Source organism: Perca fluviatilis, chromosome 12, assembly GCF_010015445.1.
Source record: "Perca fluviatilis chromosome 12, GENO_Pfluv_1.0, whole genome shotgun sequence".
Lineage (NCBI taxonomy): Eukaryota > Metazoa > Chordata > Actinopteri > Perciformes > Percidae > Perca > Perca fluviatilis.
In genome coordinates, this window is record NC_053123.1 from 3,784,613 (window position 1) to 3,810,658 (window position 26,046).

Sequence of the window (26,046 nt, forward strand, 5' to 3'; positions counted from 1 at the left end):
AGGCCAAAGACATGCAGTTTGATTGGTGACTCTAAATTGGCCGTAGGTGTGAATGAGTGTGAGCTGTTGTGTGTCAGCCCTGTGAATGATAGTCCGTGACCTGTTCAGAGTGTATCCCGCAACCTAGAGCTGGGCAATATATCGATATTATATCGATATCGTGATATGAGACTAGATATCGTCTTAGATTTTGGATATCTTAATATCGTGATATGACATAAGTGTTGTCTTTTACTGGTTTTAAAGGCTGCATTACAGTAAAGTGATGTACTTTTCTGAACTTACCAGACTCTATTATTTGCCTTTTCCCCACTTAGACATTATGTCAACATTACTGATGATTATTTATCTAAAATCTAAGTGTGAAGACATTTTTGTTTGTCAACCCTAGAATATTGCAGCAATATTGATATTGAGGTATTTGGTCAAGAATATAGTGATATTTGATTTTGTCCAAATCGCCCAGCCCTACCGCATCCTCCCCAAAGCCAGCTGTGATTGGCTGCGACCCGTATCCATGACCCTCGGGATTAAGCGGATATAGCAAATGGTGGATAGATGTATTGTCTTAGTTCTATTACTCTGCTCAAAATTTTGTCGGCTAACTGTACTGGCGTACATGTCTACCACTTCTTTACAAAAGTTCCAAAACAGAATGGGCTCTTGTTTAAGATAACATGATTAATCATGATCTGCCCCCAAACAACGCCTCTCCATGTCTCCACTGTCGACTTGTTAATGTCATTGCTCACTTTACGGTTTGTTAAAACAGTGATTCATGTGTGGTCAACATTTTATTTACTGCTGAGGACATGTTGCCCAGACTTTGTCACTGCTTCATCCTGACTTTTTGGTTTCTTTCTTGCTAGTCTGGCCAAACGGATGTGCATTTCTGGGACAAAGCCAACATCCGTGTCCCTCCCATTCCGCTATCGCCGCAAACTATTTTGCAAGGACTCTGTTGCTGCATCCGGGGCTTAGCGCCGCCCAAGACAGTTGTGATTGGTTTAAAGAAATGCAAACAAGCCAGAGTGTTTTTTCCCCTTATTCCAGAATAGATAGGTGGCGTAGCCAGACCATACTCTAGTGCCAACCTGATGAATAATGCCAACAGTTAAAATACAAAACAGGGGACACGTAATTATTATGTATTTTCTGCCTGAGCCTGTGGTAATTACTGGACCTGCTGTACTGGAGAGTTTTAGGATTTGGTTTCTCGTGCTCTAGGGTTGTTGGTAATGAAAATGTCCCAACATTCTATGACCAGACTATCGACAGATGAATAATTTAATTGTCAAACAACCTGACCAAATGAGAAATATAGATTGATCTGCTTTTCTGTCTTCAGTCAGCATATTGAGCATTGCAATTGTTAATCAGTATGAAATGGACATTTGCTACGGTCATGCTTAGTAGAAGTTGTATTTGAACCTCTGTACACATGTATGTGTACATCTGCATGCATGCATTTTAGATTCTGAGTATTTTTGCATGCTATTCATGCTATGCCTGTGTTGACACAAAGGCATTACCGTGATAATCCCCCCATACCATGACATTTGATTTGGGCTACGTTTCTGAATGTTTGGCTCTGATAGAAAACCAACAATGCTGTGTCGTCCAATCAATGCAGCTCCGCACGAGAGATGTTTCCCTGACCGTGGCACACAGAGCTCTCCACATCAACACAGAGCATACTGTGTTACCTAGAAGATGAAAAATGTAGGCCTTCCCTTTGTTGGTCTGGCAGTGAAATCCAACTTTTGATTCTCATTCTTAATCACGTTACATTGCAGTTGCACAAACCTGAGCGTGTTTGGCCGTCTTTGCAGCATTGTCGCTGCTATTTAAACGCGAGGGAACAAGGCTTAGAAAGCATTTGTTGTTAATGGCATCTTTGCAGTTCTCAATAGAGTCGGGATGGCAGCTTTTGGGTTGTTTTGGCTTTGAAGTATTTCTCTGTAATGTCTTTTTTTTTTTTTTTTCAGGACAGCTTTCAAAATTCAATTTCCTTCATACAGATGTTTTTTTTTTCCTTTGTTCCCTTTGCTTCTATTCCCAGACTCTGAAGTCATCTACAGAAACAGTGATGGCCACGTCATCAAGTTCAACATCCTCACAAACGAAACGGAGATTGTCCTGACAAACACGACATTTGTAAGTAGAGTAGTTTGTCATACTGTATATTAAATTATGAGGATTTCTCATAATGCTGGAAATGCTTTCATAATGATTGACATTGCAGACAGTAAGTCTATCTCTCTGTGCCCTTCTTTCTCTCTTATTTCCAGATAAATTTCAACGTGGCAAAGTATTCGGTCTCCCCTGATCTGAAATATGTGCTCTTCGCTTATGATGTGAAACAGGTACGTTTCTTAACAACCATGAATGTTTTTGCAGTGAGAAAAGACAGACATCATTTCAGATTTTTCACATCTCTTTTCATACATTATCATACAACCCTATTTATGAGAATGCGTTGCATATGAGAGTCTGCAATCATTCCCGCATACTGTATGTAACAGATAGTGTACTCATTCAGCTGAATAAAATGTGATGGTTACGGCATCAGTGTTGAGTGAAGTTGTCGATGACAGGATAGTTAATAGGGGAAGATGACGGCACAAGTTAATATGACGTTCAACTTAATAAGGAATTGAAAACAAAATGGCAATTAAATCTGATCATCTGGTTACATTCGCATATTAATTTTCATTCAGTTTTTTTTACCCCCATAATCTCAGTCTATCCTTTCAGTGATGAGAATGTAATGCATTCAAGCATGCTCTTATTTTGAAAATGCAATACTAAATGTTGGTACTAGCCAGAGACAAAAATGATTCGAATTACCTTTTAAAAAGTCTTATCTGTCAAAGTTTATAAAAGTATGAGGCTCACCTGGTTGAGCGTGCGCCCCATGTACTAAGGCTTAGTCCTTACTGTAACAGCTGCAGGTATGAATCCGACCCTCTGCCCTTTGTTGCATGTGTGTCATTCCCTCTCTCTCTCTCTCTCTCTCTCTCTCTCTCCTCCCTCCCTCTCTCCCCCCTTTCCTGTTTTCAGCTGTCACCTTAAATAAAGGCCACAAAAAGCCCTAAAAAACAATCATTAAATAAAACCATCTTGTGTCAGCCCTCCACTCTACGTAACCCGTTTTTACTGTTGTGAAAAAAACTTCACAGCAACATAAGGGACAAGTAGGAATCATATATGAGACTAAGCAGACTATTGTTTTTTGAAGAGTTACACGATCTTGAGATGTCAAAATGTCATAATAAAAGCAGCCCAGCTGACTTTCCGTCGCTCCTGTCACTCACACCTTGTCTTTTACTGTGTAAGAAATGACATTCCACAGTTATAAAGACTAACCCATGCTGAAGTAGACGGTCAGGGTTGAATAAACCTCTACATCCTAGTGCTGTATTGCTTGATACATTTTGACGAGTGCGCGGGTTAGGGGGTGCTTAAAATTCCACCGTAGCCTGTGTGCGACTGGCAGGTCACATTCATTCACTAATAGAGCAGCGGTTCAAGCTTGAACCATAATTACCTGCTAGAAAAAGCAAGAAAAGAGAAGATGTAAAATGAGATATGCAAATTGGACCCTCCACTCTGGAAGGGATAAACTGCGAGGATTAGTGACGAGGCGATTAATCAGAACCGATTTGCATAATTTGCATGGACGGTTTGGGTTACAATTTGGAACAATGCAGTAAATAGCCACACGCCCAGTTTATTTTTAGCATAAACTAGGTTATGTTGAAGGAAGAATAGTGCCGTTGGTCTATTTCTAATCGAGTTTCTAAAGATGTTTTTGTAAGCCCTAATAATAGGCCTATGTCACACAAAAATTAAAGACCGGAAGAGCGTCTCTGAGTGGGGATACGGCTCTTCCGGTTAGCTTTTTACAAAGGCAAAGCCCGATAGATACTGCTGGACCAAGTCTCTCTGCTACCTGGCTGAAGTCACCTCCGACGATGTGGTTCAGATTGTAAATGAACACTCTCAAAGTAAAAAACATTTTGAAAACAGCAAAAAAAGGCAAAAGGTACAAAACCGTGTACAGAAACTATCAGAGACTTCAGTGGTAGAAGCTCGCTCTAGCCGTTCGCGGTTTCGCGGGTACGGTAAACATTTCTATGGTAACAGCAAGTGGGACCGATCAGAGACGTTGCTGTTGTTAGGATTGTTGGTAGTGTAGTTTTTTTCCATAAGATCACGGATAAAACATGTTTTTCTTAAAACAAGGTTGATTTCATACAGACTTCTAGCTTCTACAGGAGCAGAAAGCTTCGTTTCACATCCACGTAGCTCGTGGTCAGTCTACCTCAGATGGTTTACACATTATGGCTGATAATCTAAATCCTCATTTAGAAAGGGAATGTTGACCGGAAGTACTGATTCCCTATTCTGCATTCCGGAAGCAGGAAGTGTGACTTATGCTGCGTTCCAGGCAACCCATAACTCGTGTTTTCACAACCTTCTACCCGTGAAAGTGCCCTGGAACGGCAGTCAAACCCCTAACTTACTAATCGTGAACTCCTACCAGATCGTTGTACTCCCTGTTACAGTTTTTGACGTCACACACACATGAACAACGATGGCGACCCCCGTTGATGCTGTACAGACGCCGTTTATTAACAGTGATAAGTAGAAATAAATAGACATAAATAGGCAACGTAAAGTAACATAGATAGCTAACGTCAACGTTAGGTAGCCGCTAGTTAATGCTAGCTAGAAGGGTATGTGGTGACTTTGCCTGGAGCGCTACCAAGTTGTGAGTCGTGACTTGAAGTCGTAACTTACGGGCTAAAAACTGTGTCTGGAACGCAGCAATAGGCCTATGGACTACATTATGGGCTTGTTACACCATCATTTGTAATTGACTTCGCAGGAGGAGATATTTCAGGATGAATCAGTTTGTAAGAAGTCTTCAACCAAGTAGTGTTCCTCTAATATGGGAATCTGCAGATCTGGCTCTGGACTGGGACTGGGTAGAATATGCAGCCAATTAGCCTTTCGCCAAGCCCCGCCCCCCTTAGTTACTGTTGCTACGTCCGACAAACAAATGGTGAAACACGACCAGTGCGACAGATTGCCATGACGGGAAGAGGTATACCCGTACGTGTCAGTGACCTTTTTTGGAGCAATACCTCCGCGATATCCTCCAGATCGAGGCAAAAGGGGTTACAGTATGCAGTGGAGGGATGTATTCAAATGTTCGACTTTGTTGTAAACTGACGAAAAATAAAGTTGGGGAGCTCAAAGACCCAACACAACAGCAGCTAATGTAGCTAGCATTAGCTAACATGTTAACTAATGTTGGCTAAAGCTAAAGGGCTCGTTAAACTTAGCTTAGAGAGGAGGTTAACATTCTGGCAATGATATCCATGGTAATCATAACTTTGGTCCAATTTGTGTTCTTGCCTCTAGTTAGTAGATCTAGACAACACGGTAACTAGTTAGCTGTTAGCCTTAGCTTTGAGCAGACGTATTTATGCTTTGTAATGTTCGACACATTTAACTGGGAGTGGGGCCGTCCACACTGTTTTATCCATTGTAGGCACCGCTCACTCAATCTCCACCTCTGAAAAGCGCCGCTTCTCAGCTGGATTACGTCTCGCCAGGTCGTAAATTGTAGGGGCGAGGCCTCAAAACCGAGAATATATTGGGGCGTGATATTTAAACACAACTCCTCCAGACAATCTCTCGGGGTATCCATGGATGTATTAAGAGGGGGTATCTAGTGTCCGATTTACAGACGCCGTGGGCGCACCGCTTCACCATCTTGCTTGGAGTCAATGTTTGTCGGACCTGCTCACATAGTAACGGTTGCTATGATGTGTGATTGGACAATGGATGTTTTGGGGGAGGGGCCGGCGAGAGGTCAATTAAACCATTAAAATATGAAATATCACCAGTCCCAGCCTTGAACAGCCCATACACTAGGTTTTAATGTGAGTCTCCGCTGACTCACCAGCTCACTTTTAGAACAGGCCGAAGCATAAAGAACATTGATAAATAAAGATTTTTAAAATCCCTAAATTGGAGTTGTTGTGTTAACAAGTTTAATTATAGCTCTATAAGTACTGTCGATGAAATAAGAACATTATAAAAGCTAAAAAGAAACCATTCTCACTTTGTACAGTTTGTTCTTTATTAAATCAGAGTACAGCTTTGAATATGTACAGTTGATCAACTGCTCTAATGACACTGGTGAGTAGTGAGATGTTTATGTTGTCTGTATAATTGTATAATTTATTTCAGCCTGTGTGGATGCTGCTGACAGCAGTGGAAACAGTGTGTATCTTTTTTATGACAAAGTATTTGTCAGAGATGCAAAGACAGCAAGTGCACACTCACTTGTATGCATACAAAAACATATTTCGGTGTCCAGCCCTATCTCCTAAATGTTCGGTTCACATAAAACCGTTTACAAAATACAGTATTTCATCTCTTTCCCTGCAGCATCTGCCCTTGACAACTAAAACATGAGTAACACATGTAAGGTTTGGTTTAAGCAACTTAAAGCACTTGGTTAAGGTTAGAGAATCATCATGGTTTTGGTCAAATATTTAAAACGTCAAGCATGAGATGCACTGATTTTTTTCAATTTTCAATCAAAATCTTTCGCTAACTTTAAATCAGCTATAATCAATATCAACTCAGCTTTACAGAGCTTTAAAGTCAGTTACAGCTCATTGTTTATCTGTCTGGTACACAATTTACTGTTTAGTGCATTCTCACCGCTCTCATTGCGACATATTTGTCCACAGCAGGCAGCTGTTATCAGAGAAAAAAAGCTCTAAAAAGCTACTAAACATCCCCTGCTCAGTACAAACAGCAGTAAGAGACTAGCTGGTGAACAAAGTGGAACATGTAGCAGCTAAAGAGACAGATACTTCTTTCAGTAGTTGGTGGAGACCCAAAACAGAGCTAAAAGAGAGAAAATATTTGACTAAATGAATTATAATGTTGCCTCGTAACTTCTGCATGTGTGAATAAGCAACTGCTAATAAATTTGACATACCATATTATACATACGTACACATAGGCCTCTCATTGAAAGATAATGTGTCAGTGTTGTTTCTGATGCCGTCAAGTGGCCAAACAATCACTTACTGCAGGTTTAATAGAATGCTTTAGTGGCCTACACATATCAGCACACGGGATGCAGGACATCAAGCCAGGTCTCTGTGCTTTGTCCATACCAGCCACCTGACAGCTTCCCTGTGGCCTCTGGTAAAAGGATGTCACACTTTCTGGATTGGCAAAGATGTTGCCACTGAACTGGTAACAGTATGGTATGGTAATGCATTAGGCTGTGGTGTTGCATCATACTGAATACCGTTCTATAGCTGTTTTCCAAAGACAATCTTCTTCTAATTGGAAATATGTACTCTTTCTGAGGAATTTCTTCTTTGTGACAGCTCACAAAGATGCAAATGAAATTAATTTAATCATGGTACAATATGCACAGGTCCTCATTTCTTGTTTATTACCACACAGCATGCTTGCTTTTAAATAAATAACCCCTGTCTCTATTACTCCACATTCCGTTAGTTTGATTGAAATCTGCACTTTGTCTTTGCTGTAGTTGTTACCAGCCGCGACACAGTATTGTTTTCACCTGTGTGTGTGTGTGTGTGTGTGTGTGTGTGTGTGTGTGTGTGTGTGTGAGAGATCATGGAAAAATGTGGTCCTGGAGAAAAGTACAATAGTGGGAACTACCAGAGAGGTGGTTTTGAGTACCTTGCTAGGTATTTATATGTCTGATTGAGGCCAGACATTACCAAGACTCTGGTCTTGGTAATGACTTGTCTGTCATGGGTTGTATTGAGACCGAGACAAGGCAGAGACTTTGCGGGCTTCAGACCTAGTCAAGACCAGACCAGTGCGAGTCCCACACTGCATGACATAGGCACTCCTCAAATTGATCTGAAAAATCCACCCAAAGAAATTAAGATTCTTCTTCATTCGCCTATTTTATTGCCATAGGTGTATCATGAGAAATGCCTTGATAAAATAATCAAAAGGCAGCTGTGGTCTTGACCGGTCTTGAAATAAAATCCAGAGTCCTCTTTATCTGAGACCGAGACTAGACGGAGTAAAAATGCAGTTGAGACCAAGACGACCCGATCTCGAGTACTACAACACTGGAACGCAGGGCAATATATCGATATGATATTGACATGGATATATCACTCTAGATATCGTCTTACATTTTGGATATTGTAATATGACTCAAGTGTTGTCTTTTCCTGGTTTTAAAGGCTGCATTACAGTATAGTGATGTGATTTTCTCAAATTACCAGACTGTTCTAGCTGTTTTAGTACTTGCCTTTACCCACTTAATCAATATGTCCACATTGCTGATTATTGGTCAAAAATATGAAATTTGAATTTCTCCATATCGCCCAGCTCTCCTGTAATGCAGTTAATCTTTTTTGCTTAATTTAATAAGCAAACTTAAGTAATTTATTTATTATATGACTTTTTGCCATGATTGCTTTTTAAAAATGTTTTTCTTTTTTCCGTATGTTGTAATCCCACGCTTTGATCTATGAATTGTACCGTGAAGTGTGTGCTTGCAGTTTATGGTAACCTGTAATGAATGATGAAAAGAATAACAAAGGGACCTGGCTCTGCTCTAAAATGAGTAAACCAGTCTCCTGTTAATCACACACTTTGATCCCATGCAGGCTTTGAACTGATACGTTGTTCTATATAACAGTCATTGTGCTAGCTTCAGAAGCTACAGTATAGCTACACTCTAAGACATATATCTGTATTAACAGTTGTATGACTGTATATTTGAACAGAAATTGTCCATAGAAAGTGATTCACAGTTGTATCTGTGAATGTAATTGCAAAATGTGTCACTCCAAACTCGTAAAATACGGACGTTTGGACAGTGGCTGTCAGCGTCTGAAGCGATGAAAAAAGCGCCCTTCAGCGTGTTTGTAGAACGTACCGGGGAGAGCAGCAGCTACACGGGGTTTAGAGAGTAGAATGTAAGGGGGAAATTCCGTGTAGGGAGGTTGGTCGGGGTGGATGGTTCAAACACAGGACTTTGACCCAGGAGACCAGGGATCATGTCCGGCGTGTGTCTTTAACCGTCCCGTTATTGCCACGTGTCACGGAAGCATAAGCCCACTCATGACCTTTCAATAAACTCAACCGTCCCGTTCCCGCGAGTCACGGAAATGTAAGCTTTTCCTTAACCTAACTGCGTCAAAAGGGACGCCAATAGTCCCAACCAAGCGCGTTTAGTTAAATCGCGTTTATATATGACACTAAAGGAGAATTTTAGCGTCAATAACAACGCCAAAGGCACCTGACCAAGCGTCTGTATTTTACGAGATGGGAGTGACAATGTGTTGGTTCCGACAACTTTTGGCAGCCACGGAGGTCGTTTTGGGAGGTTAAAGAACGGATTTTTTTTCAGAAGTTTACTAACTGAGCAGCTTTGTATGAGAGAATTTTATATAGTCCTGACAGTTAAAGTTCTGTATTTTAACGTATTTTAAGTTTTTTTTTATTACAGGACAAAGTCCGGGTAATGAGCTGCCAGTACTTTTTCTGTTATGTTAGGGATTTGTTTCCTAAGTGAATGAAGGAGTCTCCTGTTACCAGGTGTTGGAGAAAGCTCTTTTAGCGTCACCTATCTGTAGGATTACATACAGTTATCTGACTTCATCTGTATCACGCAGTGATTACGCTCGACAAAAGCTCCTAATCTCTGGGATTCCTGTTTATCACTGCTGACAACAGGCTTGTGTTTTTCAGCCTCGTAGACAGACATCTTGTAATTCTCTTGTCAGCACAAATCCTTGCAGCCTAGTCCCTTTTTCACTCTTTATATGTCATCTCATGGCATCTTTGTGGACCAGTGCTTTCAATCACGAGCAATGGCATTCAAATGTGGGGTGGGACATTTGTTACATTTTCTCTCTCCCTCTCTTACTGTGCATATTCTTTTTTTTTTCTTTTCCACTGAAGCTAAAACACAAAATAAACTAAAATAACTTATTAGCTTTAAGCTATTAAGGCAAAGAACTGTGTAGGTTTAAAGTTGACTGATTTCTCACTGATTCATTGTTTGCATGTCAAGTCGTAAATGGATTGTACGCTTTCATTTGTTCTGTATATCGCAGGATTTCTGCTTGTTTCTGGCTGCCAATGCAAAAGTTAAAAATCCATTTTCCTCTAACTTTGTCTTAGGTGTTCTGAATAATGCCAATGGAGTTGTCTTAAAAATGATGTATTCCATATTCGTATGAGATGAGTTCATGTTCCAGTGTCCCACCTCAAGCATAAATTACTGGTGAAAGAACAAATGAGCTGAGTGGTGAATGTGAGTGGGGAGTCACAGATGTAATGCTGAAAACAAAGGGAAAAGAGGAGACAGAAAAGTTCATACCACCTGGTATGTCAGAAAAAGGACCAACTATCCCACTAAAAAACAGCACCTGCGTCTCTGTATTCTGTAAGTGTTTCAAATGAGTGTGTTAGAATGGGGGCTGCTGCAGTGAATTGGGATACTGACTATTATATAACAACATTTCTCAGATCATGCCAACACAATACAAACAGTATGCCTCTGTGATTTTGTTGTTAAAGTGCAACACTTGCGTTCCTTACACTGTCTCTAAAAGCCCCTGGATAATGTTGTACATGTTTAATGTGCTCTGACCAGTCCAGCCATTAGGAAATATTGACAAAGGGAAAACATTTTCCAAATTGAGCCCGTCCTCCACCCCCACTCCACCACTAACACAGCCACTCAGGTTAAACTCAAGCTTAAGTAAAGGCCGTTTTACAGTCACCGCATCCGAGCTTGCGCTAGCCAATGTGACGTCAAAATGACGTAGATCTCGCTGGCGCGCCAGGATTTTGAGTCCAGAGGGCACGCACCACTCTATGCTTTTCAGCGGCGCGCGACAAAGCGGAAACAGGAAGCCTGGACGAGCTAGAGAGCAACCAGATGCCAGGACTCTCAGAGTGACTGCAGGTCTCTCTTGTAAACTTACTGGGTTAAGATGAGTTCTTTTATGGTGAATGGAAGGCTTGATCCGACCAAGTAGCTCATCCAATCAAATCGAAGCATTGACGTCAATGCTGCTGCCAGTTCTGCCGTTGCTTACCTTTTTTTTCTTCTTCTTCTAGTCTGTAGCAATAGCAAAGTCGGTAACCTTTATTCACTAGCACCACCTCTGTTCAGGAGACAGTGTCGCGACCACCACACGCGAGTATTAATAGTTGCGGCGCTCCCATGACGTCACACTGGCGCTCGACAGGTCGGCTGCGGCGAGTATACCTCACGTTTTATACTCCATTGTTTGTTGCACTATTCTCTTGGCGTTCATACACCAAGAAGTAGTAGAGAAGAAGAAGAGAGAGGAACTAAAGGAGAGCAGTCTGCCTGGCAACAGTAGTAAACACACTTATGATAAACACAGACGTACAGATTGCATTTGTCTAATTATTAATCACTCTAATTATTAACGTGACTGTCGTCTATCTCCAAATCAAAATGACTGTCTGCCTCTAACACTGTTAAGAACACTCTTTCCATGAGGCCGTTACTTTAGCATTTCAAAGTGATCTCTCGTGTTTTTCGACACTCTCCAGCAAAATGCTTCTTCTTTGCCCAGTGTGGTGTCTCTCTGAGCGCATATTTAGGGCTGTTTGACTCTCTGTGGTCTGTACGTGAAGAATCACACCGATGTTTTTAGAGGCAAAGCTGCTCAAAGTCTTCCCAGCCGACCATGTTGAACACAGGGTGCGCCCAGTTATAGAAATTTAAGGGTGCTTGACCATGTGCCGTGAAAACTTGCAACTTCACGCTGAATTTTATGTCTTGTGCATCTCGCACCAGGAACACCACGGTGACCATAAACTTAGCTTTATGCCTCATGTCCACTGCACAGTAAGGGTTGACTAGCCTAGAAATCTAGACGCACCCTAGCGGCAGCAAATGTAATTTGCAGCCAGGGTCAGTCTAGCAACTCTTGCGAGCTGGAAAAACCAAACTCTAGTCAGGCCAATCACATCGTTTATAGAGTCGGTGGGCGGGCTTAACATAATGACGGCAGAGTTTCGACGGTTCCGCGTGAATTTCCTGCTACTTGAAAACAAAGAAGATGGCTGCTGCTGCTGGCGAACAGCGGTCTTTGGAATCGGCTTTGGCCGCGACTCTGGAAGACTTGGAGTTCAGCTTTTCTTTGAGAAAAGAACAAAGAACGATACTGAAGTCATTCTTAAAAAAGGAAGATGTGTTCAGAGTTTTGCCGACCAGATATGTTGCTCTGCCTGGTTGTAGCGCTATCCTATTACATGCAGAGGGAATTTGAAAGACAACCGTTTATCCCGCCCCTTGGATTGAGCCCCGCCAATGCTGAGTTCCCAGACCCAACATCTGGATGTGGGTCTGGCTTGTCAGGCTAAGGGTTGACTTGACTCGACTCACTTTTGATATCAGGTGCATTTTTCTTTTTCATTTCCCACCGTGGATAGTTCCCCCTCAGTGTAGGTGGGATTCTCAGCTGATCACCACAGCGATGGCGGGTGAAACTGCCGGAGCATCATGTTCAACGCGACACTCGCTGGATCCTTTCATCGGCATGGATGTCTGCACTTTGTCAGTTTTACAGCACAGCATCGTGTCCGACGTAGTTTTGCGGGCCGCCATTTGCTTAAAATCTTGGGCGAGTGAATAAAGAAACAGTGGTTGCTATCGACAGTACCATGGCTATTTAAAAATGACAGGTTTGTGTACAATGTCCCGTGCCACGCTAGTGACTGTTCTCTCTGACCAATCAGTGGTCGGCAGTGTTTCAACTCCACCTTCTAGTGTTAGCGTTGTTTGCTTCCACCTCGACCTACCTATTAAAGAACTAGGTACCATTCAAAAAAAAAAAAATCTAAAAAAGAGCAAGTAGACAGTACCGTGCAGTGCACTGGAAATGGGCATTAGAGAAATTAAAGAGGTTTTACTTTCTTTCTTTTCTTCAAGTTTTGACCAGCTCAAAGCAGAGAGTGAAGCACTTTCAGCCTTTTGAAGTGTGTGATTTTGATCTTTGAGTACAACCCTTGGACCATGTCGTGAACATGAAATAGTTCTTCAAGTTCTCTTGCAACCAGACTAATGTGTTTTTGTGCAAAGTCTCTAAATGGGCCTGTTGAGCAAAAGTTCAAAGCTTCATACCTGTAAGTGTACCTAAAGGCGACATTGCCATGGCAACAACATGGTTCAGTGTGCTATACAGTGTCAGCTGCACATACCTTAAAGTCCATATCTTTGTAGTTCTTCGGTAGACATTTGGCCTGACCTGTTTCCCACTGTACAGATCCACCCAGGGAGTTACTCCCACACGGCTATCGATTTTCTCTTTGCTTATTGTGGGCTGATGCCAAGCAGGGGAGGGGGGCTCAGTTCCACTTCCTCTGTCATGACAGTCCCAAGACACTCTTTGTGTCTTAGCTGTTTGTTTTTTTCTCTCTTTGTGTTACTAAGATGTTGTAGTTTCATATCATATATCTCCTGGGAGACTACATACTGTAGAGCTTTAGTTTATAGTGAGCTGAAGTGAAAGCAAAGCTTTTATGTTCTGTTCTTGAAGATTTTTTTTTTAATAAGACAGTTCTAATAACACAAATTACACATAGAGGGGGTAGACGCATGCTTTGCCCCTCTCCAGTGGCTCTATGTGGCTTTCACAAAAGAATTATATGGAAATAAATAATTTCTTTTAATAATAATAATAATTTTTTTGTATGTATTATTTAAATTTCCTTGTAGGCCTAAAGTGATTCTTACTTAATGAATTTACATAACATTTCATTCAACTAAAATGTGCATCATAGCCTGTGAGAACGTAGCCCCTCCTTTACCCCAACTCGCCTGACATTTTAGGGACTGCGGATGTAAATTATCCCTGCGGCTATAATCCGGCGTGTTTACGTTTGTTTTTGTTGTTTCAATGCAGATGTTCATTAATGTGCATTGTCCCTATCAAATAAAGGATTGAAAAAAAAAAAACATTCCCCGCGACATTTCAACTGACTGGATCATCCTACACGCACAAACATGCTTACACGCACACGCAGACTTAGCTTCTAATGTTTGTAATTACACGCGGTGACGGCAACCGCGACGTGATTCATTCATGCGCGATCGTTTTTTACACAACTTTCAGTTACTCGCCAAACATCTGCAAACCACACAGCGAACGACGCGGTACCCGTCGATTCTGCTCCATAAACCCATTCCATTCCGTTAGTCCATACATTGTGCACGCAAACGCCAACAATACACTGATGGCGCTGACTTTCACTTCCTGGTCCCGCTTCACTTTGTTTCCCCAAGCAACATGAGCCCCATGACAATGGCTAGTTTATTCCCTGTTTGGGACAGGGGGAAGTGTTGATTTGAGCATGTGTGCTGTGTCTTCACCCCATCACCACCCAACCTCAGCGTGTCCTTGTCCCGACCATCCTGTGTGGACGTGGGCTGCAAGGCCCATTTTTCAGTCCCTCTATGGCCCGCTGTTTTATCCTTTAAATTTTGCCCCTCTCAGCAAAGACGCAGTTAAAGACGCAGCCATAAAAATTACAACAAACCTCACCGAAATAATGACTGGTTATATAGAACTATTAGTAATTATTAGTAATGGCTAATTTCGACTTAATAGACAGGGTTACCTTCACTACAAGGCTTAAATATCATTTGCAAATGCAGACGAATTTAAAAAAAAAGATTTTATGGGTCCAAATGAATGTAACTTGATGTTTTAAAAACCACTCATTTATCATTGACTAAGTCTTATTAGCAGCAACTTTATAATAGTACAAATAATACTAATAATGTTTGGTTTAAAAAACAATTATAAACCATTGACAAAGTGTTACTATCTAAAATTATGAACACATTATTTTATATTACACTAATGATAAAACAAATAGGTAAATAACCTTAAAATAACTATTAACCAAAGTGCAATCAACTAGCAATTTACCATTTATTAATGAAGGTTGTTTTAAGGTGTTACCGACTAAGTTAGAGACTGTGGCCCCCCTCAGCCTGGTTGTCACATTGTCAGAGGGTGTGTGCTTTCAAAGACCAAAGTTGTAGTATTAATAACATTTTGTTATATTGGCCCTTGAGCGTTGGGTTTGTGACATTATATCCATCTCCACAGCCATTGTTTATGTCAGTGTTGAAAATGTCACAACATTTTGTGTTTCATCAGCGAGCCGGCAACAAAGGTCAGCGTACCCATGTGAGCCCTACACCTCATTTAATGGAGCGTTGCTGAAAAGTTCATTTGAGACCTCATTTGGGGCCCGAGGAGGTTTTTTTTTTTTTCTATTTCAGGGCAGAGAATTAGGAAGTTCGGGCATGTCACAGTTTGACAAATGTGTCTGAGCACCTTGGAGAATCACTTCGTAATCCCAGGCACCGTTCTCCGCAACGCAGAGAGCTGTTTGTAATAACAGCCTGCACATTTATATTGAACACACTCAACCCCTGTGTCAACTTGCAGTACATTCAGCATGCACGGAGATCTTACACTCTACATAAAGTCGATATGAGTCACTTGGAGCTCGGTGAATCCTCTTCTCTCCAAGCAGTCATTTACGTTCACTATTAACGAGAGTCGTGTTATTTATGTTCCAGCTTATTGTTATGGGCCGTTCATGGGTGCTTAGGCTGGAATCCAAAGCCTTATTGTAGTCTTTGTATAATGTCTTTATAACAGCCATAACCCTCATTAACATCTGTTTAGTTTGTAGTACTTTGGAGAAAAAGATAATAATATGCTCTGTTCTCTGTGGGAGTTCTGGAACATAAACCAACTATCATTTCTATACATTCTATAGATGTACCTGAGTACTGTAATTACTTCTATAATGCAAACTCCTGCCAGAAATATCTGGCTCTTTAGCTTGTAAATGCTCCACAATGTGTGTGTTAGTGTGCTTAACTTTGCAACAATGCAGTGAGCAGGCTGTTCTCATGACCCATTTGTACATATACTGGAGCTACAAAAAGTAATGCACTGTAATTCGTATGTATTTCACATATTTATTACTGACTTTCAAGCAGGTGGGTGGTGGAGTTCATGTCCCGGAAAAAATTAGGGGGAAAACACAAGACAGACACCCAGGAAACGGGTGTTCATGTCCGGGGAGTACCATTTAAGGGGACCGGTGTTTTAACCCAAACTGCAATCTTTTTTTCTAATCTTAACTAGTCGTTTTGGTGCCTAAACTTAACTGTTGTCGCTGCACGGCGGTCACCTTTGTCGACTAAACTCAACAGCAAAGGACCGGGACCTCACGGTGACCGCTACCCGTCTCACGGTCATCTTTTCTTGGATAAATGTGACCGTAAAGACCGCTAAACCGCCAAAGTTTTGTAGGATATCATAGCAATCGTTTCGTACAATATCATACCAGCCCCGTAATGAGATTATGTTGCTTTGAGATTGGTGGGAGTGAACCGTCACAGCAAAGCTGTGAGGCAGAAAACCAAGACAATGAGCTGAAAGATGCAAAAAAATAAAAGTATCTGTAGAGCTGAGGGGTAGTGCAGAATCGGGGAAATAATTATCTGTGGGTTCATCATTGCGAACATTGTGACACCTTTTCACATTACACATAGTTACCTCATCCATTCTTATCATGAAAATATAGATTTTACAGTAGCTGCTTAAGTAATTTCTACTTTGCTTACCATCTGAGGTCCTGCAGTCACTTTGCCATCTGCTATAGTGCCACATTAAGGGCACTGGCCTACCAACAATGGCTAATTCATTATTTTCCTGTGAATATAATTACGGTAGACTAAAAAGGGCCAGTTTCCATCCTCTGGCCACTTTCCTCACACACAGTGGTGCAGTGAGGCAAATACAGTTAACTTAACTGTCCCTGGGCTGACGTGTTTACATGCCTAAAGAAAATAGAATGTACCCACATGCAACTTTTACAGCACAACTTTGGTGACATCTGGATATAAATAACTGGTGAACAATCCTCCTTGTTGTGGAATAATAATAAAAAACAAATTAAACATAACCAGCTGCCACTGACATGTCTGCTTCTCAATAAAAAATTTTTTTTTATATAAAAAATAGTCAATTTTCTGATTTGAAGACCCAAGTCAAACGTGCTCATATATAGCATGATCGCTGCAAAGCCTTGGGAACTCTGTGGGTTTCATCACAACAATCAAACAAAGTGATTACTTTTTAGGCTTTATTTGATAGGATAGCTGGAGACAGGAAAGCGAGGAGAGAGAGGGGGGGTGGGTGACATGCAGCAAAGGGCCACAACAGGTGGGACTCCAACACAACGGCCACTGCGGTAAGGACTGAGCCTTAGTACAGGTGAGCTACTCAACCAGGTGAGCTACCAGGGCGAACAATGGCCCCATCTTTGAAGTTTTTTTTATCGCAACCATGGTGCCTTTATTGCAGGTACCCATACAGTAAATCTCACTGATGTATATTGAAAGAAATATGCTGGAATTTACCTCTGGGTTGGAAAATTTGTTTTGTTTTCACAAGGTGTGTCAGACATAGTGAAATAGAAGTTTCATTAGATATGTGATAAGCTTTGTCTGGAGGATGGACAGCAGTAACCAAGTCTCCAAGCATCGAGCTGCCAGCAGGCATAGTATACTTGTAAGATAGGACATAAAACCTTCCATGGTGATGCAGAGCACTTGGAGCCTCTGGCTGACCCCCTCTACGTTTCCCAGGGAGCACTTAGTGCTCTCATTTGTGCCATTGGGTTGCACAATACTTCTTTCCTTAACAGCCTCTGTAAAATGAAAAGGTGCTGATAGGTGTTTCTCTTGACTGTTCTCTGTTCCTGTTTGGTAGGCTACACCTGCTTTGATAGGGCAGGTAAAATCTGGCAGCATGAGGTTTCATATATTTCTGTGCATATCTTATTACGCAAAGGTAAAGTCCGTAGCTTACATTTTTGTTTTGGCTCTCTTAAGGAGATAACCACTGATAGCTGCTCCCATTTTCATGTCAGTTATTTAGAAACTGTCTTTATTTATCTTCATTATTAATATTACGAGTTGTATTCTTTTCTTCCTTGCTGTATGCCCTTTCTTCTTGAATGGCTCCATAATTGTTAGCTGTCAACATTTGTCGGCCATATGATTTCACTAGTGATGGCAAAATGAAGCTTCATGAGTCTTTGTGAACCATTTTTTTAATTTTCTGAGCCCACTAGATGGCGCTCTTGGTTTAAAGAAAAAGGCTCAAGGAATGGCAACTCATTGTGCTTTCAACCCTTTGTTGAACAGAGACCGCCATCTAGTGGGCTCAGAAAATAAAGAAAATGGTTCATGAAGCTTCATTTGGCCATCACTAGATTTTAACAAAACTAGTACACACAAATACTTTTTCTTGCCATGGAAATCACCAGTGTCTAGCTTTGGACTCATTTTGCATGTGCCTACTTAATTGATACCCAGTGGGTACACTTACAAGCATTTGCCAAAGTCAATAGAGTTACATCCACTTCTGTCCCAGCTTGGGAGATCATTCACGTTGGCTTGTCAGTGCTATTTAAGTAAGAGCCCCAGTCATTCATCAATCTATGCCCCTATCACAACTCCGTTCAGCTCCTGCACGATCCAAGATCTTTATGCATACATCACAGCATTAAAGGGTGCCCTACCTGGTTGAAAAAGGCCTTTATTCCATGGACAAGGGGCCCTGGTGCTACAGCATACAATGATGTTTTCGACACTTATTGTGTTTCCGACTTTGAATTAACAATTAATGGAGCGCCATTTCCTGTTTCAACATGACAGTGTACCTGTACAGAAAGAGAGTTTGGTGTGAAAGAAAATGACTGATCTGGCCAGTATTTCTTGGAATTATGTTAATGCTGGATGATTCTGTAGCTGACAATGTGCAGTGCCAATGCAGGAAGCAGTGTGCCCATCTCGTATGAACAGTCTGGGTGTGGAGGGAGATCTGACTGTTATGTGATCGATTAGTGTTCATGTCCTGTCATAAATAAATAACTTGCCTAGCCTTAACCATAGTTTATTTGCAATAACCACGGTCTATGCATCGGTGAATATGCTGAGTAGGGTAGAAACAGACTCATCATGTAGAAACAGACCGAGACAACCCATTGAATGTGCTGCTTTCACACAGTATCTCGTTTATGCCTGCAGACAGTAACATGTTTTTCGTAAATCATTTTTAAAAGGAAATGATTTGCAATGGTATGCATAGACTTTAAAGGAGACATATTGTGTTCATTTTCAGGGCCATACTTGTATTTCGGGTTTCTACATGAACATGTTTACACGTTCAAGAAACACATTTGTTTTTCTCATACTGTCTGTCTGAATATGCCTGTATTCACCCTCTGTCTGAAACGCTCCATTTCAGATGGGATGGGCGGTAAATTCTAATGAGCCTGCATGTGACAGATCTGAAGAGCTTGTTAAATCCCATGTGTTCTCATCTAGGCTGCCCACATAAACTCACTGGGTTGTCTTATTTCGCAGTTTGTGGGATGGTAGACACTCTAGATACCCAAATGTAGCCTACGTGCACAAGAAAAGAGAGTTATTCATGTCTCCTTTAAATGAAAAATGAGTGAGATGAATGACACTGTCCTCCCTGAAAATCGCCCACATAAGTTGTTTGTTCAAGCAGCAATTATGACTCATGTTTACGTTTATAGTGGCGGCGCCCCCTAGTGGCCATAGGATTTCACCCAGGAGACCAAGGATGGGTCCCATTTGAAGATAAATGTAAACAGCAAGTTTACATACTGAAGCATTTAAAGACTTTATTTGTCCATTGTTTATTTCTAAAGAAACATGACAATGTATAAAAGGCTCCATCTGTAGCAGACTTTTTTGTAAAAATAGGCTAACAATTGTGTCATAATCACGCGACTTACTGTCGCATAGTAGAGGAATTACCGTATAGTACAGGAGAAGCTCGCAGGCAGTTTCGACTTACATTAGCTGTTTAAGTGTAATTACTAATGTTAACTAGCATGTTAGTGATCAGTAATTAGCCTGTGCCTATGTTATCTCCTTACATATACCTACGCTCTCCGTCTCTGTAAGATTGGGAATGATTGAGATTTCTCTTGGCACAGCTACCAGAAGACTTCACACTTTCAGACAGGTTGCTCACGTCACATCTACGTCTTCAAGCTCAGTTGGAGGCTGCTCAGTAACGCTCACCGGAAAAGTGTTTCTAATTCACTTCACTGGTTTCCGTGGAAATCTCCAGCGTCACATTGTCCATTTCTTTAACTGTCTATGCATGTTTCCTAACCTTTACCTTCTGTGATTTACATATAAGGTCGTATTTCCTGCCACCGTTAGGGACGCTAATTAATGAAACACTCCTGTGGGTCGTATTAGAGGGTAGGAACAAACAATCTACTATGGTTTGGAGGAAATTGTATGTTAAATTCCAGTCTATTATGTAAATAGACTGAACCTTTAATAATATTTTGAGTGATTGTCACTAAAGATCTGAAAAATTCATATAGGCCCCTGTGTCATTTTACCTGTATTTAGGGTCCCTGGCCGCTTTAAACTTAGTTCAATCAACAAAATCAAAAGTCAAACTCCTAGCTACATTTCTGCTGAAAGCCAAGATGCCGTACATGTGGGGTAAGGACAGTTTCAAATGTAATAAAGACAAAAATGAATGCATAGCAAGTCTGCAAAAATAAACCCAAATAAACCTGCACTCCAGAGGGTTGACCCTGCTGTCCCATCTGTGCCCAGGTATTAGAGACTTTATGTTACTGTGATGATGGACTTATGAATGCTAGTTAAGTCAAGTGTTTTCTGAGTTTTTACATTAGTAATTAGCTGTAATGTATTCCTCTGCTTTGTATCAGAGCTCAATACATGAGTGTCATCTTCATGATGAAATGTAAAAATATGGCCTGTTTCTGTGGCTGATCACCAGCCGCGGTCAGATTATTATCATGTCAGCTAGAGCTTCTCCGGTGGGGGGGTTCAGACAGCTTTACATGCACCCCTCTGTCACTTTGAATGTCTCTCCCTCTCCCTGTCTCTCTCCCTGTCTCTCCCCGTCTCTCCCGGGCTTTCATCAGCACAGAGGCGCTCGCCGATGATGGGTTTCTCAGATGGAATTAAATGTCTCGTCCCACAGCTGTCACCCATGCAAATTGCATTGTCTACAGATTCTATCACTGAGAACAGCCAGCAGTCTTTTTTGTTTGATGCCTTCTTCCTTTTAATTTTTCTGTCCTGATGTCATTATCCGTGGCGCTGCTGCTTCTCTCGTTAATGTTTAAGACAGTCGTCTTTTAATCTCTCTCTCTCTCTCTGTCTGTGTCTCTGCAGGTTTACCGCCACTCCTACATGGCCTCCTACAGTATCTACAATATTCACACAAGGTAAGTGTTTTGGTCCTCCTCAGCAGCTGCTGTCATCTGGGAGAAAACGTGGCTGTTTTTCAAAACTGTACAACACAGATGCTATCGGTAAAGGCTAGTGTGATGAAAGTATTGTTGTCACCAGTCTACGTGTCGTGACACACATGAGGAAAAAGGTGTTTCTCAGTTGGTCTCCTTGCTCCAGCTGACCGAGGCTGCAGACATGTACGAGGGTTACGTACTGGCTAGATTTCTAAAACGTGCATGTGGTGGATGGATTTGTGCAGAATGGTAGTGTCCCATGTCTATGCTACAGTAGGGTCAAAGTCTGACACTGACTACGTTTACAAGCTGTCAATTTTCGGGTTATGGTCGGGTTAAGGTCACTATTCGGGTTTCTGAAACATTCGGAATAACCCGTTTACATGCGTGATCAGAGAGAGTTACTCCTGTATACATGGAATTTGTAATCAATTGGCAATATCCCGACGTAAACGGCGATGCACGGTTAGCGTCTGGACGTAGCCTACGGACAACCTTAAGACGCAATAACTTTTCGGTCACCTTCTTATAAATCTCACTATCTCGGTACTTTCTGCCGTCAACAAAAGACATTATATTCATGGTTTTCACCACACTAATGAAGAAATTGGTTTCCCCTCGGCCCAAAAGTTTGCTGCGTGTGCTCGGCTCGCCTGTTTACCTCTACTTCTTGTTTACTTCCGGTATACTGCGCGCAGGTTTTCTGCATTGACATATATATAACTATATTATTATAGTATATAATTATTATTATAACTATGTTTTCTGGCCCATACAAGAAGTTCCTCTACTCAAAAGACCAAGATTCCTTGCGAATAGAACATGCGCAGAACACAAATCAATGTTCCTTTTGATGGGGATATGCCGATACGTGTTTACATGTCCAAAATTTCGGGTTAGAAAAGGGGTAACCCAGGTAGCATATTCTGGTTTTTAAAAACAGGAATATGAGCATATTCGGGTTTTTGCCGGTGTTTACATGGCCATGCGCGACCGGGTTATTGCTAATATTCCGGTTTTGAACGGGTTATTGGCTGCATGTAAACGTAGTCAATGTGGACCACCACCACTACATATTAATAATTACAATAATCTTTTTTTATGGAGCACTTTTCAAAATCCACATTACGTTAAGTGCACAAAACAGCAACACAAAAAAGACCATTCATAAAAACATCAGGTTTTTACAACAATTACAACATCTATTTGGTGTATAGAAATCCGTGCAATAGGAAAATAGAAAGAAATAAAAGAAATAAACGACAAAGGAGGTTCAAGCTCAAATAAAATCCGGATAAGGCTCTCCGATAAAAGTGTGTTTTAAGAAGGGACTTAAAGGAGACTCAGCTGAGCTGATATCCTCTGGCAGATCCTTCCCGAGCCTGGGTGGCCTGAACGCAAACACTTACAAACACCTTTATGTTTGTGAAGACCTTGCTTTTTGTCGTTTCTTTAGGGAGGTTTGGGAGCTGGACCCTCCTGAGGTGGTGAACTCGGTGCTGCAGTACGCTGCGTGGGGAGTGCAAGGCCAACAGCTGGTGAGAACACACAGAAAACCTTCCACAGCCTCACCCTGCCTCTCAGCACCGCATCACTTTGCCTGCCTTAGATTTATTGCATTTCAGGGTTAATGTGGATGTAGTCTATGTCGACGACGATTCGGTGCTGCCGGAAGATCCGCCGCTTGTCCGTGTACTTCCTCTTTCTTTGTGCTGGCATTTTAAAATCTTAAATGGTTGGGGTATGGTTAACTGCTCCTCAGATCTCTGCAGGGTAAATCCAGACAGCTAGCTAGACTATCTGTCCAATCGGAGTTTTCTGTTGCACGACTAATCAACTTTAGAACGTACACATGTTCCGCCAAAACAAGTTCCTTCACGAGGCAAATCGCAGAGGCGCCGTTGCGCCGTCTGGCAATCACGATTGTGATTGGTTTAAAGAAATGCCAATAAACCAGAGCGCGCTTTCCTCCCATCCCAATGCTGTGTGGACTAGCCAGACTCTCCTCCGCAGCGCTGTGGATACACATTTACTTATTTGTGTCTTATACCTGCTGAAGCTGCGGTAAACAAGTCATGAAAGCATGTTTATTTTTCACGATACAAGGTTTCAAGGTTACAAGGTTGATGTTTGACTGCAATTACTGACCAAGACAACACATTGAATCAGCGGTAAGTACACATGAGCTTGCTTCCCTTTCATGTAGTTAAATGGGCAAGCACAGTTTATAATGTAGCCTTCGACTCCAGCATATTTGTTGCTGAGTCCCGCAGTCTTAATCCACCAAACAAATGTTGGATTTATCTTCAGCTCCAGGCACGGATGACGTGTGTGTTTCTGCTTGCACCGCATGTGTATTTCAACTGTGGTTTTAGTGGCATGCACTTCTAATTCAGAACTCCCCGCTCTACTCATTATGTACTCAGGTTTTGAGGGAACCTAATTAGATGCACATTTTCTCCCATCATACCTTCTTTATTTATCTATGCCAGACAGATGGGGAGGTTTTTTTGTTGACAAATAAAAAAGGCTAAAGCATAGTGGAGCTGCTTGCTTTGTCCATATTTTCAAATTTCAGCGTGTAATATTTGAGCATAAATCAAACACAACTCCATTAAGAAGTCATTATGGTAATAAGGAGGTGAGAGCTAGACAGATGCGAAGGCTTTCTGGCTCTCGAGCGGCATGGCAGCATCATTAGCAAGAAGTGCATCTTCGGAAGCTACAACGTGTGTTTTGTGAAAGTCTGTAAGCGAGTCTCTTAGCAATTCTTTGGGAATTTTTGTATTCTCTTTAGGACGCCAGGACGTTACGTTTGGAATATGAATCAGGGTTGTCCGTTCCTCACGTCCAAAGCAATGTATTACTGTATTAATAAAATGTATTATTATTACTATAATGTTGCCATGGATTTAGTGAGTAGCGTTGTTGGCTATAACTCGAGCCCCATTCCTTAGCCTATATTCGTTTCCATTGGCAAATCGACACATTAAAAGTAATGCCGAATTAGCTATTTTCAGTTCCTGTTTGCAATGCCTCCTGGATGTACCAAAAAAACTATCACTGGATTAATGTGATACTGAAGAAAGCTAAAAACATGATAATTCTCAGGCAACTTCTGTAGTTACAAGGAGCTTTTTTTTTCTATGACTTCTAAGCGGATTTATAGACATTTAATTATGATGGGGATAATGGTATCGGAGTGACTGAAAGAGTGGCAGTCACACTTAATCTAAAAATATGTTTTATTTCTGTGTGTTCAGACTTGACTGAGTTATGACTCCGAGAAGGAGTGTCATTTTTTTATGCTTGGCGCGGCAATCGGGCTAAGCGTTTTAATGTTGCTAAATTGCCTCATTGTTTCAAAAGCCTCTGATGTAAACTATAATTGTGGTCATGGTTCTGGTCATGTAACTACTCTTGTCTTTTTAATCCACCTTTATTTACTGTCCCCTGTAACCCTTATCCGAAAGATAGTTGTTTTAGTGCCAGCAAAGTTAGTCTTTTTACTACAAAATTCTGTCTTTGCTTTACTAAGACAGGCAGGCCACAGAAGTTTATGAGAGATTGACTAACACATGACCAAAGCTTTGAGATTTACATGTTACATTTTGAGTGACGAGGGCTTCTCAAATGTATATACTACTTTAAAAATTTTCAAATATAGTTAGAACGGAACTAATTCACATTCACAAAACATTTTTTTTTTCAAAGTTATTTGGTTTCATTACTGTTTAGACTAAAAGCAATGTCATCTAGAGGCAGTGAAATTAATCTCAGTAACTGTCTGTGGTGATAAATTATCTGTTTTCCCAGGCCTAGATCTTCAAATAAAACTTGCATAATTTGATCAAAACTGCGGCAATAAAACCTAAAATGGCTGACTATACTCACTCCACAGTTGTAGTAATGAACCCTCCCATTTTGGAATAGTCTGCTGTTAGATAATCATTTCTCTAGACTGCCTTCTGGACTGATGATTTGTTGTGATGCCTTCCAGCCAGACAGCAGAAGGCCCATTGCTAACAAATTATTATGTAAGATCACATAAGGCCACAGATTCTGGCTTTTTGGAAAGGCCAAAGAAAGATTATTACACTTTGGTTTGTGTAACATTGACAGATGTTTGTTTGACAAATTGGATTGGTTTTTTGTGATGTGTGTCAGCTTAGTTTTTTTTGTTTTTTTTTTCACAGGGAAATGTCCGTAGCACTCTTCACACAGTATCAAAGTAATCCGGTGATAGTTGTCTGTACATCCATGGGCTAGCTGCAAACAGCTACTTCTAATAGATCATTTGGCAGATGTTTAAATGCAGGGTTGGTAAACTGGCAAGATTTGAATCTCCTCCTCGGGGCTTCTTCTAACCCCTCCCCCTGCCCTCGTGGCTCCACCCACACACAGACGTACACAAACACCGCTGCATTGCCGCTTTTTTAGCTTCATTCTTTCTTTTCTTTGCAATTTTAGCAGTGCGGGTGGTTGCAAGTGGCAACCTTTGCTGAGTTTTCTCCTCCCTTCTCCAGTAGACTTGCAGTAACTCCGGCGACGGCGCTCTTTGAGATCAGACTTGTAAACGGGAGG

At 41.3% G+C, this 26,046-nt stretch overlaps 1 protein-coding gene across 2 annotated transcripts in view; it reads left to right on the top strand.

Moving 5' to 3' along the window:
* The window catches only part of LOC120570277 (inactive dipeptidyl peptidase 10-like), a 241,615-nt gene that overhangs the window by 175,332 nt on the left and 40,237 nt on the right, over positions 1–26,046 (top strand). For both annotated transcript variants that reach the window (XM_039818541.1, XM_039818540.1), the window contains exons 4-7: positions 2,063–2,157; positions 2,292–2,366; positions 21,389–21,441; positions 22,919–23,000. In XM_039818541.1, coding sequence (XP_039674475.1) covers positions 2,063–2,157; positions 2,292–2,366; positions 21,389–21,441; positions 22,919–23,000 — 305 coding nt within the window. The remainder of the gene's footprint in view (positions 1–2,062; positions 2,158–2,291; positions 2,367–21,388; positions 21,442–22,918; positions 23,001–26,046) is intronic.